General features: G+C 34.0%; 1 protein-coding gene across 3 annotated transcripts in view; it reads right to left on the minus strand.

Moving 5' to 3' along the window:
* The window catches only part of LOC143252677 (protein O-mannosyl-transferase TMTC2-like), a 304,308-nt gene that overhangs the window by 15,983 nt on the left and 272,434 nt on the right, over positions 1 to 15,891 (minus strand). For all 3 annotated transcript variants that reach the window (XM_076505193.1, XM_076505183.1, XM_076505201.1), the window contains 2 exons: positions 8,376 to 8,490; positions 7,653 to 7,738 (listed from right to left, as the gene is read on the minus strand). In XM_076505193.1, coding sequence (XP_076361308.1) covers positions 7,653 to 7,738; positions 8,376 to 8,490 — 201 coding nt within the window. The remainder of the gene's footprint in view (positions 1 to 7,652; positions 7,739 to 8,375; positions 8,491 to 15,891) is intronic.

The following is a 15,891-nucleotide window of genomic DNA, read 5'->3' on the forward strand; positions in this document are numbered from 1 at the left end:
AACTAAACAAAGCCAGATCCTAAACATGAATTAACAGCTGCCACATGAGACAGCTTAGCAACTTTTTAGTACTGAGCTTAAAATGGGTAACAGGAGGGTCATTCTGGAACCCGCTATTTAGTGTTACTTCGATAGATCTCGATGAATGAGAGTGGGAAAATTTATAAAATGAAGAAAAAAATATTGAAAATATGACACGATGAAATCTATATGGATTACACAATGATGATACCAACAGTAGGTATTATGTCATTCTTATGTGGAAATGACATTTTTAATTTGATAATCACGAAGTAAACCATCTTGTAATGAAGCCTGCATCTGCTTCGTTGGGTTTTACTCTGCCGTTAGTTTCATACAATTCTGAAACCAATAATTTCTTATATATTATTTCAAGCCCCCTTTTTGAAGATAATAATGTTATTGTGTCCATCGTTTTACATTTTGCTATCTATACAGTAATTAAATGCGAATTTTACGATTCAGCTGGTAGGTCAGATCGACTGGGATATCTTCGAATAAATTCTTCTAGAATCGGACTTCGACAATCCCCAGTGGCACAGCGGACTTATGTTGCTAGAAACCGAGTTTCGATATTCGTAGTGGGCAGAATACAGATAACCTTTTTTGTAGCTTTGATCTTAATTACAAAACAAATAAACAAACCGACCCGGACCCACGGTTTAACTTAATAGCTACGCTTAAACTGCACATTTACAAGTTTATTTTCCCATGTTGGCTCTTACAGTCATGAGTCAAGTCACATGTCCAGCCCAGTTATCTCGATTTCAAAATTGTGCCTACGTCTTCTTCCTCGTCTAATCGAAACACCACAGTTCTTTCCGGAATTATAAACTTATTTGGATTCACATTAAGATCCTGGACTGGCTTGTGTGGCAATTGTTAAAAAAAACATAAAAAATATAATAAAACGAAACAATTAAAATATAAGTTTAAGTAATAACCAAACTCATTAAAGTAAAATGAATTAGTAAAGTATTTTAGAAATTATCACAAAACTGTAAAATAATTTACCCTACAATGAAGGTTTTGTTTTAAATTATCGCAGAAAGCTACAAGAGGGCTATCTGCGCTAGGCATCCCTAATTTAGCAGTGTAAGACTAGAGGGAAGGGAGCTAGTCATCACCACCCACCGCCAACTCTTGGGCTACTTTTTTAACAACGAAGATTAATATTCAGATTATAACACCCCCTCAGCGTGTTTTCTTATAGCTAAGCCACATCGGGCTATCTGCTGAGTCTACATAGGGGAATCGAATCCCTGATTTCAGCGTTGTAAATCCGTAGACTTACTGCTGTACCACAGGGGGACCAACTGAAAGGACAAGCATGTTTGATGTGATGGGTATTCGAGCCCACGACCCTCGGATTACCTGGCCATGCCATGCCTACAATGAAGGAAAAAGGTGTTTGTTTTTCTCAGTTCAGAAAGCTATTTTAGGCTTTATATTTTCTTTTACTAAAAAATAAAGATCAGATTTTAAATAAATTAGAAGAAAATTTAGCAGGCTAAACGAAAATAGCGTAAAGTATTGATTTCAAAAATAAAGTTCAATACAAAAATTCATAAGAAATTCAATAAAAAATTATAAATTTATATTTAACATGAAACCTAACAAAGTGATATGACATACTCAAGATGTACAAATAAAATAATGAAAAACAAAGAAACAACAACATGGGTTTTATTTTGTTTGTTTGTTTGTTTTTTTTTGTCTTTTTTTTTTCTTTCCCAGCTACTTCCGGGTACGGTCTGGGTAGACTATTCGGCGCCCAGGCCGTGAAAGTGGGTTTTCTCGGTACTCCCGTTTCCCCACAGCAAAATCTCTGGCATCGGACCTGTAGGTCCCAGCCTCATTCTAAAGGGCCGTTTCGCAAGGGTATCTAATCAATTACACGATCCTCGAGCTAAAGGACTATCTGCGCTAACCGTCCCTAATTCAACGGTGTAAGACTAGAGATAAGGCAGCTAGTAATCACCACCCACCGAAAATTCTTGAGCTACTCTTTTACCAACGAATAGTGGGATTGCCCATCACTTATAACGCCCCACGGTTGAAAGGACGAGTATGTTTGGTGTGTGACGAGGATTCGAACTCGCAACCCTCAGATTACGAGTTGAATGACTAAACAACCTGGCCATGCCAGGACTAATAACACGGGAGTCTTACATCACAGTTGCACTGAGACCTACTTAAAATTTGTTCATTAAACGGAAATGTTATGCCTTCAAGTATCAGTGGATTCTGAAGAGAAGCATCACAGGAAATGATTTTGTTGTTTTTGGAATTTCGCACAAAGCTACTCGAGGGCTATCTGTGCTAGCCGTCCCTAATTTAGCAGTGTAAGACTAGAGGGAAGGCAGCTAGTCATCACCACCCACCGCCAACTCTTGGGCTGCTCTTTTACCAACGAATAGTGGGATTGACCGTCACAATATAACGCTCCCACGGCTGAAAGGGCGAGTATGTTTGGCGCGACGGAGATGCGAACCCGCGACCCTCAGATTGCGAGTCGCACGCCTTAACACGCTTGGCCTTGCCGGGCCGATTTATAAAAATAAAGGGTGTGTGTTTTTTTTATAGCAAAGCCACAAAAGGTTATCTGCTCAACCCACCGAGGGGAATCGAACCTCTGATTTTAGCGGTGTAAATCCGGAGACATACCGCTGTACTAGCGGGGGGCCAGTAAAACTGATTAAATATAGTCGACCGAACATTTTTAATTTCGGTTGTGATTCTACCTTGCATGTTTGCCGTTGTACGAGTTTGTTTTGTTTGTTTAGGTTAAGCAAAAAGCTACATAATGAGCTATTGGTGCTTTGCCCACCATTTGTATCAAAACCCGCTTTCTAGCGTTGTAAGTTTGCAGACATTCCGCTGTGCCATTGTTTGAGAGTAGATGTTTTATGTCTTATTTTACCTTATATCTATTTCCTCTGTGCATTACCACCCCACATTAATTTCCTCAATCTTCCTTAATAGATGGGAAAGTCAATCTCAGATAGCCAATCTATCCTAAGCTTTCCATAGACCCTCAACTGAATATGGACTTCGATACCCCTAACACACACCAAAAATACAAATGTTTATTCTAGCTGTTTTTAGTTTGGTGCGCGGTCAAATTATTTGTAATTTAAATTTTATGTAGTTGTTTTTCTCTTGAAAATAGCTATTGGTTTCGAGACGCAGCTGAATGCGTGGGTGACTTCTATTTAAATTCCTTGTTTACTATCCTGTTAACAGTACCAGCAGATATACATAGTTTTATTACAATAGCTTTTTGGAATTTTCTGTTGTGAGTCATTACTCTGTAGAAGAAGGCATAGTTCTGAACTATCTCGTAGTCTATCGCTGTATTATGTAAGCGTTTTTCGCCGTTGTTGAATATGGAGGACAGTGAAAGCTCCTTACATCGAAATGATGTGTCATTTTGCTCCATACTGAAAGAAAATGTGTCACGTATTCATCCAGTCAAAAGTCATGACGCAGCGTTATTGCATTGTCAAATTGTTGGAAGCTATTCATCGGGAACCAAATATATAGGTTACAGGTTATTTTATAAAGTTTTAGCATTACTCTCTTCACGCACACACACACATACAACAACAGCAAAAGAAACTGAAGCAATATTTTCTGTGGTATTTATGTGTGAACTGCATTCCTACATACATTTCAAAATAGTTACTGACACGTCGAAAAATTTCTGTAATTCAAGTAATGATTGCAGAACTTTTTGACCTTTTTTATAATGACAGTAACAAAAATTGTTTTTATGTGTAATATTTAGCTTTAATATCCGTTTCAGCTCATAAACACCGAAATAAATTTCTTAAAAAGAAACAAGCGAGTGTAAGAGTCTACCTTTCTTCATTCTAACTTAAAAAAAAAAGGTAATTACAACAAAAACAAAGTTATATATAAATTCAACCAGCATTAAAGAGGCCAATATATGCCGACGAAAGAAATATGTTTGAAAATGAATGAAACAAAGGCCATTTTATCCTAACGTTGCGAATTTTGGTACCAGATAAATGAAAAAACTGTCTGTTCCACTGATTGTATCAAATCCCACAAAAGTTAGTAAATATACACATGAATAGTTCACAAAAAAAAAAATATATTCTTTTCGCTGAAACATTGAGCAAGAGGCAAAAATCCCAAAATCGTCTATATCTATGTTTTAGATCTGGGAGGAGTATATGTGTATCAAATTCCATGTAAAATCGTCGAAACAAGGCTAAGTAATTGACCACAAACCCCAAAAATTATGAGTTCATTTAACTTTTGACTCCCATAAATTAACCAAAAATGGGTATATTCCAAATTTCTATAGATATATATATGAATGGGATCTGTAAAAAAGAATCTTTGTATCAGATTTCATGTAAACAGGCCAAAATACGGCGGAATTATTCTCAAAAACTTTAAAATAATGCTTTTAGTGCATTTTGACCCCTATCATTAAGAACGGTATTACTTAATAGTAGGGACCGTAATGAAACAAAATGGCGGCAAAAATCAATTTAAAATCACCTTTAAAATAACTGAATATCAACAAAGGTTATTTCACAGCATTATCTGAGCAAAAGTAAAGTAAAGCTTATCGTACTTATAAAGCTGCCTAAATCACTATATACATATTTATTTTAATATTTAAACTAATTTTCATCTGAGTAAGTGTTGTTTTTTTTTTCCAGACGAGTGTATAGAAAAAAATTACAATCCTTATGATTATAAAAGACGATTTTCTACTTTGGGGATATAATTAGATTTGATGGTAGGTTGGTAGAGATCCTGATGAGAAATAAATAGAATCGCATATATGGTCGTCCCATATTTGCCATTGCTACAGCACAGAAACTTAGCTAATAAAAGGAAACAAACAAGTATAATAAAATTGATAAATTTTATAAAAACAAGTAGATTTGGTAATATCAAAAGTTTTAATGCCATAAAAGTAATAAAACAAGAATGTAAAACTAAAAACACGAGTTAATTAAAATTCCAAAATTGTTATCCCTACTTTGACAAATCACAGCAATTACGTTAGTCTGAGTCAAAGTAGGGATAAAAAAATTTAAATTTGAAGTGACTCAGTTTTTAGTTTTTACTTTCTTGGTTCAATGCTTTTGGTAGCTTTAAAACTTTCTATATTACTTTAGTTTGCTAGGTCACGTATATATCTAGCCCTACTTGTTTCGCTATGTAAATTTTAATTTTGTCATCATACTTGTAACTATTACAGATGGGCAAGTCTAACATTTTTGTTTGTCAATGTGTGGGACCTGCAAAAAAGTATCTTTGTACTAAATCATACCATAATTTGAAAACATAAGGCCGAGTAATTAACCAAGATCCACAACATTATTATTTTACGTGAATTCTGTCCTTCCTATTCAAAATTCAAAATGGGCAAATCTAACTTTTCTGTACGTCAGTGTGTTGAACGCATCAAATATTTATATACTTAATTTTTATCTTGACTGTTGGGCACATTAGTCCAAAATAAATAGTTTTTGGGTTGTGAGACCTTTGACTCCACAAATTCCTTTAATTGGTCTACATAAAAAAAGGAAAATGTTAGTTTGTTTGTTTTTTTAATTTCGAGCAAAGGTACGCGAGAGATGTCTGCACCAGCCGTTCCTAACTTAGCAGTGTAAGACTAGAGGGAAGGTAGCTAGTTATCACCACATACAGCCCACTCTTTTACCATCGAATAGTGGGATTGACCGTCACATTATAATGCTCCCATAGCTGAATGGGCGAGCATGTTTGGTATGACGGAGATTCGAACACGCGCCCCTAACAGCCTGGACATACCGGCCCAAAGGAAAATGTATCTGGGCGTATTGAACAAATATATAGTTTTATTACGTTTGAAGTCAGTTCGCTAAAAAATGAAGAAGTGAAAAGATTGAAAAGCGTTCGGAAGAAAAAAGGAGAAACAACAGAAACGATTATGTCTCTCTGCGGATACAAACACTCCGTACAGCCACGCAATTTTAAATTGTCAGTTTGTATTTTGCATCTGCGAGCAATTCTTCTTTTTCCTTTACAGTTCAAATAAGTACTCTAAGAGAAGAAGACATGAAATAGAACAAAATACTGATCTAAAAACTAACCTGTTTTCTACCAATGCATTACATATGTCACACGTTTCGCACCAACTTTTCGAACATTTAAAAGTAACTAAATTTTATGTGCTCAAGCATACACAAAATACAAGCTTTGTTATTGGAAAAAAATAAAATCGAAGTTATAGAATAATTGCTATTGTAGCACGCTATCTTCTCCATGCATTTTAATATAATTGCTGTGTCTTCTTTTAAAATGAGCTCGTATTTTTATTGTAAGTTATTTTAATCATATCATGACTGTTCTTATCTCGTGACAAGGTAACATTGACTGACGAGCATATGCTTATTAAAAGTTAAGATCGCTTGCGTAACTATTATAAAAACTTATAAGTTAGAAAGGAGATTACGCAATTCACCATGTTATTGGAACAGAGAGGTAAATAAAAATGTTTATTATTTACTTAATAGCGTATTTTGTCCCTAGTAAGCTTAAATTTTATAGTGTTTTTATGGAGATATGATCGTTACTGAGGATAGAATGCAATTTTCAGTAGATAAGCTTCATTTACCACCCTTCCCCGTAGTCTGTGTTTAGTTACTGTTTTTATTGCTTTCAAGCTTCATTAGAAAATTCACCTTTTCATCACTAGCCACAAACAGCGAATAGCAGATACAGTTGATAGGAGTTATGGACTTCAACACATGTATTTGTTTCAAATTTTAAGTCACAGGTTCATTTCACTTGGGCCCGAAATGGCCAGGTAGTTAAGGCACTCGAATCGTAATCCGAGGGTCGCGGGTTCGAATCCCCATCACACCAAGCATGCTCACCCTTTCAGCCGTGGGGGCTTTATAATGTGACGATCAATCCCACTATTCGTTGGTAAAATAGTCCAAGAGTTGGCGGTAGGTGGTGATGACTAGCTGCCTTCCCTCTAGTCTTACACTGCTAAATTATGGACGGCTAGAGCAGATAGCCCTCGAGTAGCTTTGCGCGAAATTAAAAAGAAAGAAACAAACAATCATTTTACTTGATGTTTGTGAATAAGAGTTTAATTCTGATGGCCTGGTTACTTTTACCGCTGCGTGGGATCTGCTTCAGATGTATCTTATCGTTTCCACTTCCAGATTGTGACATTCTTACATTTCTATATGCGATACTATTGATTTGTGGCTTAACATATAGGGCCTAGCTTCTAAAAATATTTGTGGGCACTTATATTTTAATTGCTGTCATTGTGCATAAATTAAGACGAACGTAGGGAAACTACTGACTTCATTTAATAAACAGTACAAGTGCATTATCGTAGCCAGAATACAGAATATATCCCTCAATCGTTTTAAAGAGAAATTAAGATATATTCAGTTAGACCAGTATTCTTTCTATATAATATAAACATCAACAGACGACCGAAAGAATAACATCGATCGAAGGCAAAAAGATTCTGTAAAAAAAAAAAGAAAGAAAATATGACGATACTATCAAGTTCTTTAAGTGTTTTAATTAATGATGTTAATACTAACACAGGAACCAAAAAACTGAACACATACTTGCCAGTCGAGGTCGAAATTGGATTGCCAGCTTGTAACTCTGTAAGGCTTCTTCGTGCCGTCCTTGTTCTTGAAGCAATATGCCTCTGGTATGGACAGATAAAGAAAAGGGTTGCTCGTTTATTTATATACGTCATAATCAGATCAAGACATAACTGTCAATTTACGTGAAAATAATAATCAAAACAAATCTATCAAAAAATGATTTATTAAAATATTTTATTAGGTATTTAGTGTAAGTGTCAGAAACTTTCCTATTTGTGCATAACGTTTATACTATTGTTAAGATGCATGGTTAGCTGTGAACTGCAAAACTACGATTTGAGTAAATTTATTAGTTTGTATTTCAAACTGATAGAGATACAAATTTGCATACGAAAGTTAAATAATTTATTTAAGAATATTAATGGGCACTAAATAATGATAATATTTTTTACAGATAATACAATGTATAAAATTTCGATTTCAAACATATAACACTAAACCATTATTAAAAGTGGGTTCCAAACTTTTAGTATTAAACCATCGTTAAAACCGAATTTTAAACTTTTAACATTAAATGACTGTTAAAACTGCTTTCCAAATTTTGAACCTTAAATCACTCTTAAAACAATTCCAAACGTTTAATATAAACTACTTTTAAAACAGCATTAAACCATTGTTAAAACTGAATTTCAAACGGTAACTTATTGTAACAAAACGAGGCTAGTCCAGAATACCTACAGATTATAATGGACATCCGCCATATTTGATCGATAACTCAGTGCTTTCTTGTAAGCCCATTCTGCTTTAGTCTTCTTGCCTTGAGCACTCAAAATGTTGGCCAAATTTCCGTAAGCTATATTTGAAAATATGTAACAAACTATTTTATTCATTTAAATAGCATTCTACAGGGTGACCGAAGAGTAACTGGCTTGTGATGTATTATTAATGTAATTGTTTGCATCAGTACAGAAGAGATACCAGCAGTAATTTCCACAAAAAAATAGGCCTCTTTAAACAAACGTATTCAGTTTACATGTGTGTTCTGATTTCTAAACAGATATTACCACAGGAAATAATTTATTCTATGCATGTTTTACTTCTCAGCCATCCTGTATGTTTTAATTATTTTTTAATAACTTGCTTACAAACATCACGATTGTAATTTCAAAATATGTTACATTGCAATTAACTACTTATATCTACAATCTACATCCTGAATGTGCTTTTCTAAATTAACGTACGTTTAGAATTTAACTCGCCAGTTTTTATGAAAGCAATACCGTAGTCACTAACTTCAAACCTAGTAACTGTACACTATAATTGTTAAAAAAATAACACTGGTGAGGTCCCGTTTATTATTTTTATGTTTATTTATATATATATGATTTAAAATAACAAGTTGAAATATGACTTCTTATTTATAACATGTTAATGTTTTTATATTCATTTACAGACTAATTTTGAAGAGCCGTATATATTTTTAACATCGCTCTTATGGGCCTAATATTCGTGATAACATCTCCAGGCCAGAATGATTTTCTTTTAAATCGAATATTAGGCCTATTGGTCTACCGCATCGTCAGCTTTCAGCGTTTGACATCACACTTCTCCGATATGTACACGACTTTATACCAGACATCATGCTGTGATATTCTAAAAATTTAAAATACTAATATGAAATCTACTCGATAAATATAAATATAACAAACAGCTTTAGTATAAAAATAATTAACATGCTATGGTAGATTTCACTTTGGTTATATATGTAAGAAGTAAACAGTATTTTGTCATGGCAGAGTGTATTGTACGGGATCCAGTGTATCGACACTTCTTATATATTGCACTTCTTAATGAAACACTAATAATACATTCATAGAATGAAAAGATTTATCTGGCTCTTTTACATTAACAGCAGAAAAAGACATGCGTTATCTCTAGAAATACAGCTTAAATCATCGCTCACACTGAAACTTAAACTATAACCCGAAATATTCAAATAAACCCATTAATAAAATAGAGACAAACGAAGTAGAAACTCGTATTTCAAAGAAAGCGTTTTTCTCTCAAAGCGTTCCCGTTTGGACAGCGGTAAGTCTACGGATTTAGAATGCTAAAATCAGTGGTTTGATTCCCTTCGGTGAACATGGCAGATAGCCTGATGCCGCTTTGCTTGAAGAAAAAACACACACACTTAAACCATATGGTTTCGAACGGTGTTCGAAGGAGCTCCTCCTGGGATATATATATATATATATCTTTAATGTATGTGAAAGTCCTATGCTTATTTACTTATACGTATTGACTAAGGAACATAATAGCCATAAATGTAATAATAGCCATAAATGAAAATAAAAGGAGTTAACCAACAACCAAAACAAAGAACCCAAGTGATGATCTCCGATACTCTATATGCATTCGCCGCGAACAAAGCTATATACATATATAAATCTTTAGAGTAACATTTATAAAGAGATACACACACTGTATCTCTTTATATTCTTCTATCTGAGATTTGATCCAAATATATCTGCATGTATGTACCAAACACAGCGAGAACGAATTGCCATTTAAAAGTCGAAAACAGAGCTAAATGCAAGATTAAAATGAAAACTGTTTGACTATGAAGGAAGATAAAGATAAAGACAGAACAGAGACAATTTATGTAAAGTAAGCAGATGAGGTGAATGTATAACAAAGTCACAATTTGAAGATTTATGTTTATAATTTTTGAAGTTCATAGAAGTTAAATTATTGAATTGTTCCATTTACGTGATAGTTCATATGTGCCTGGATGTGTTTGTTTGTTTGTTTAGAATTAAGCACAAAGCTACACAATGGCCTATCTGTGCTCTGCTCACCACGGGTATCGAAACTCAATTTTTAGCGGTGTGAGTCCGCAGACATACCACTTTGCTACATGGGGGCATACGCCTGGAACATACACTTGAATCTGCATTATATATGAATACACTAGTCAAGTTAACAAACTGTCGTACAGTACTGTTTGATCAAAAAGCATAACGCTATAAAACTTAATAAAGAAATACTTAGATTAGACGATGTGTTTAATGTCAATATATAATATAAAAGGAATCATTCACGTTTGTAATCCGAACTATAATCTCAGGTGAGGTCAAATTAGGCACCACGTTCGTCAGGTCAGATGTAAAGCCGTGTTCTTAACATAAGCTAGGCAAGTAGGGGCTTGTCCTCCACTTACTTTTATATACAATACTGTGTAAAAGTGTGAAGACAAAGTCAAAAATTATACTTTAGGCTACTTTCAAAGTTGAATGAGTGTTTGGGGTCATTACCTTCTTGGTAGTCGAATTCGTTACGAAGAATACGTAAAATCACTGGATATACCATGACTGGTCGGTGTCTGGATGTAGTTGTGCTGGTTCATTATTCTATCTATTTTACAGTATTTCCTGTCGCCTTAGCAGAAAAATACCTCCAAACCATCACAAACCTCCCCCATGCTTCATGGTAAGTGCTATGCATTAAAATAAGTATCTTTCATCTTTTTTTTTTTCCGCCGGACGCACAGCCGATGCTTTGAACCAAATATTTTAAACTTCGACTCATCCGTTCGTAACACCCTTTTCTAATTGCCAATAGCCAAATTTTGTAATTTTTGGCAATGTCAGTCTCTTGACAATGTTTGGACACCAAATTAAATGTTTTTTTAAACTGCTACACAACCAAATATTCCATTCCCTTTGAGTCTTCTTGATACTGTAGATCTGGATACTTTTATCTTATTTGGTACATTATTGTTTATCTCATGCTTGAGATCAGTGACAGTCTTCCTTCTATCTCGCAGGTTACATAAACTAAGATACTTAACATAAATATTATCGAGTTTAAATGTTCTGCCTTTTCATTTCCTATTTTCATATTTACCTCTTTTGGTCTCATGATCAAGTGTGTACTTAAAAATGTTCTGGGAGCATTTCAGGTCTGTAGCAATTTGTCAGAGTTCAACCAGTATCATGTAAAGCTTTTGTGCAAATTATCTATTCTACTGACAATTCTCTACGCTTTTTGGGCTATGGCATGACAAAAAAAAACAAAAAACTTAAGAGTTTTAAGTAATGTTTTTATCAAAGTTTACATTTGAAGTGCTTTTAAACTGATTTCTTCTATCATATGCCGATACCTTGTTAGTTTCTTTCTATATAGTTAAGACACCACATATGGTACCATGACAGTTAATTCAGGCCCTAAACTTGATCAGTATGTTGAATGAAGCAGACATTTTATGACTTGCCCTTGGTACAAATATATGGGAATTCTGAAGAATGATTAGTATTCTCACCTTGGTTTATTCAGTGTCAGTATGGATCACTGAAGCATTACCATAGTGTTGAAATTTACATTCTGTAATGGGTTGGAAGAATTAACTTCATGAAATGGAAAGAATGTCTTAACACTTATGTAGACTACTGTGTGTGTATACAATTTCTTGTACATCAGTTACTTAACTTGTATTATTATTAATGTGTGTCATGTACTTTAAACATAATGTTTGGTTTGTTTTGGAGTTCGCACAAAGCTACGCGAGGGCTATCTGTGCTAGCCGTTCCTAATTTAGCAGTGTAAGACTAGAGGGAAGGCAGGTAGTCATCACCACCCACTGCCAACTCTTGGGCTCCTCTTTTACCAACTAATAGTGGAATTTTAAGCCACATTACTGTACTTTAAAATATACCATTTATTAGAGAATTACTTATAATGTATAGATAAACTGCATATTTATATTTTTATTTTACTGACAAAATGCTTCACATAGTGAAGTCTAATTGGTTTACATTTTTCTATATAATAAATTCTACCAGAAGAGCCTCTGAGATGCTAATATAATATATATATATAGATATGTTATTATTACATAATACATACAATTAATAATAATTACAACTAATAATAAATAGTATTAACTTTAAGTGACAGGCAAACTGTAGAAGCTTCTTTGTTCTGGGTCATCAGGTGGGTTGGCACCTTCACTGCTAGTGGTAAATTCAGGCTGGTATAACTGCAAATATTAAAGTGATAGTAATGCGCCATATAATTGTGCAGAGTTTCTAAATTTGTCGGCAGATATATATTTATAATTTCCGCCGATATTTCCACATTTCCACACGGATTTAGAATGCCTCCAGTCATAGGACTCTTATATAAGCACAAAAGTGTGCTCCTTTCAAACCAACCACATGCGCAAATATTTCTGTGCGTTCGTCCTCGCAGCGGATGATGGAAAAAGAATAAGTCGTTAAATAAAGAAGGCCCCCTAGTAATAGTATATCTGCGGACTCACATCGCTAAAAACCGTGTTTCGATACCCGTGATGTGCAGAGCACAGATAGACCATTGTGTAGTTGTTTAATTCAAAACAAAAAATAAAGGAAACTATTAGTGTTTAATTGGGTAATTTTGTTTAATTATTTCAATTTCCCGTTTTGGTGTTCTCAGTAATTGTTTCCACGGTGTCAGCCATAGGGTTCCCATTCACAATAAAATTACAGCCTCAAAATAGTATACAACATTATGGCCGTACAGCAAAAATGCCTTTTGTATCATGTATAACCTTTTGCTTTTTTGTTATTATCAAGAAGGCATTAAATAATCGTACAAGACTAGAAACTTTCGGATCTGAGCTGGCACTCAGAAACAGATATATTAAATTTAGCCAAATTTACGAATTACATTGTATTTCCCAAAATTACTTTATTTCTGCGTTGAAATGTGGAAATGGACAACATAAGTCATGCCGAATTTATTTCTTTAACCGCTTTATGTTTTCTCTTGTAATGGTACGTAATGCTAATCTTTTAATATACCATATATACCACACCGGTAAATAGGGAGTTAGTTTGATACTTCATCACTTACAAGTCACAAATTGTACAGCTTTGCGCTTAATTAAAAAAGAATAACAGATCACGAAAGCATTAAGGAAATTTGTATCTAATAAAAAAACTACCAGAGTTAACCATCATCACTACTTTCCATTTCAATACCGATATGAAATGGCGAAAAGTCTACGAACTTAAAAATTATACTTTTTTATAGCGAACCAATTAAACTCTTGGAACCAGGAGGTTAAGAAAACCTTTTATAACCAAACATATTAGCATTGCTAAGGAATATTAGACCTTGAAGCTACCACTACAAGTATAACATAAAGAAGAAAAAATGAATTTATAAACGTAAATGATGCAAGTACGCAGACGAAAAAAAAATGTAGACACTAGGACGCCTTTACATTAATTGAACACTTTGCTTCTACGTACAGTAGAATTTGTGGAGAGTCATTTTTCATGAGGGAAGCTGTGACAACGTGTGGAAGAACTAATCATCAAGAATCTGTGTCATTGACGTAGCTTTCTGACGCCCTCGGGCGAGTGATCAAATCGGTCGATGTCAGAAGCTGAACTGATTTGACACTTTGTTATCAGGGTTAGCCATGATATCGCACTCCCTAACACATCTTCCATCAGGGAACTCAATTTTGCGAATCCACATGAGACACTAACAGCATTCTTATCGTACACCTGGGGGGAAAAGGGGCTGACATTGATTTTGGTTGAACGTAAGAGAACCCTTTTAGCATAATGAACGTGTTTTAAATTAGAAAATCGCCATGCGTAACTTCTCCAAATAATAATAACTAGAAGTAATTTTTTCTGTGAAAAATTTCATGTTTAATATATTTAATGTAGTGTAAGTACAGATAGAGTGTGTATATCATTTTGTTTTTAATTCATATAAAAATATTATATGAAGCATCAGTATTTGATACGTATGAATTTAAGTGTTATCACTTGTGTTTATTCGCAAGTCCTGTAACGACTAGTGGCTGTTCTTATACTTGTATTATTACATTTGTCAACCTGTATTTATCACCTATTTATTATTTTCAGAGGGAGAGAAATTTCATAAACTGTTGATAAGAATATATGTCTTAGCAAGTTTAAGATAAGCCATAGCGCCTTCGCAATTCTTTATTTTTTCTTTTTAATATATATATATATATATATATATATATAGATAATGCAGGTACCGTATCACATGTTACAAGTAGAAAGTTTAATCGCGTCCACTGTTTAATTAGATGTCACAGATCAATTTAAACGTTTTCAACACAAAAGTGCGAGTGTGAAATGCTGATATAATAAAGAATCACTCTTTGCCAGGTTGGACACCATATACCAAAAACATATATCCGGTAAACACGTGGTTACAGTGCATAATTGCTTGAATGATTTAACACGTGACATAACCTATGGAAGTTGTTATATTTCCCCTCATTTACAAAATTTCCATGATGAAATAAAAAGTAATGTAACAATATTAGTATTTATGAGAATAACTAATAGATAGTTCATTTTTCTTTCTGAAAGAGAGCTGAGAATATATATATATATATATTCCACTAATTGCACAAATGATATAAAGAATCTGATTCTCATACAAAATAAATCAACTGCTACAAAATAAAACAGTGTAATAACTACTCAGGAAAAAAACAACAGCTTTATTCAACACGACATATGGCATCATACACAGAGTGACTGACTTCTCGTGAAAGGGAGTTGTCATAGAAGAGCAACCATTTTCGTTATAGCCGGAATAACCGAAAGGTATGCATTTTTGTAGATGTGCTTGTATACATACTGTAAAATAGTGTTATAATAAGATAATACATTTATTATTCTTTCCATTGTACGTGGCTAATTTTTCTCTACTATTGTGGAATATAAATTTCAACTCTATGGTAATGCTTCACTGATCCCTGTTGACATATGAATGAGTCAGGTTGAAAATACTTGTCACTCTTTAGAATTCCCACATACTTGTACTAAGGATAGGCCATACGAATCAAATTTAGGGTCCGAATTAACTGTCATGGTACTCCATGCAGTGGTTTAACTATATAAAAAGTTAACTGGTATATGGCACTACCGGCGGTATATGTTAGAAGAAATCAATGTAATAGTACTTCACAAATAAACCTTGATAAAAAAAAGTGTTTAACACTATATATTGTGTATTGTTCAAAAATCGTAGAGAATTGTCAATAGAGCATAGAATTAACATAAAAGCTTTATGTGATGCTGGTTGGACTCTCTGACAAATTGCTGCATACTTCAAATGCTACTCAAATACTATCAAGTTCACACTAGATGGCAAAGCCGAGGCAGATAAATTTGAAAATTGGAAAGGAATAACACATAAACTCAATGATACT

The sequence above is a fragment of the Tachypleus tridentatus genome, chromosome 1, assembly GCF_004210375.1.
Source record: "Tachypleus tridentatus isolate NWPU-2018 chromosome 1, ASM421037v1, whole genome shotgun sequence".
In the NCBI taxonomy this organism is placed as follows: Eukaryota; Metazoa; Arthropoda; class Merostomata; order Xiphosura; family Limulidae; genus Tachypleus; species Tachypleus tridentatus.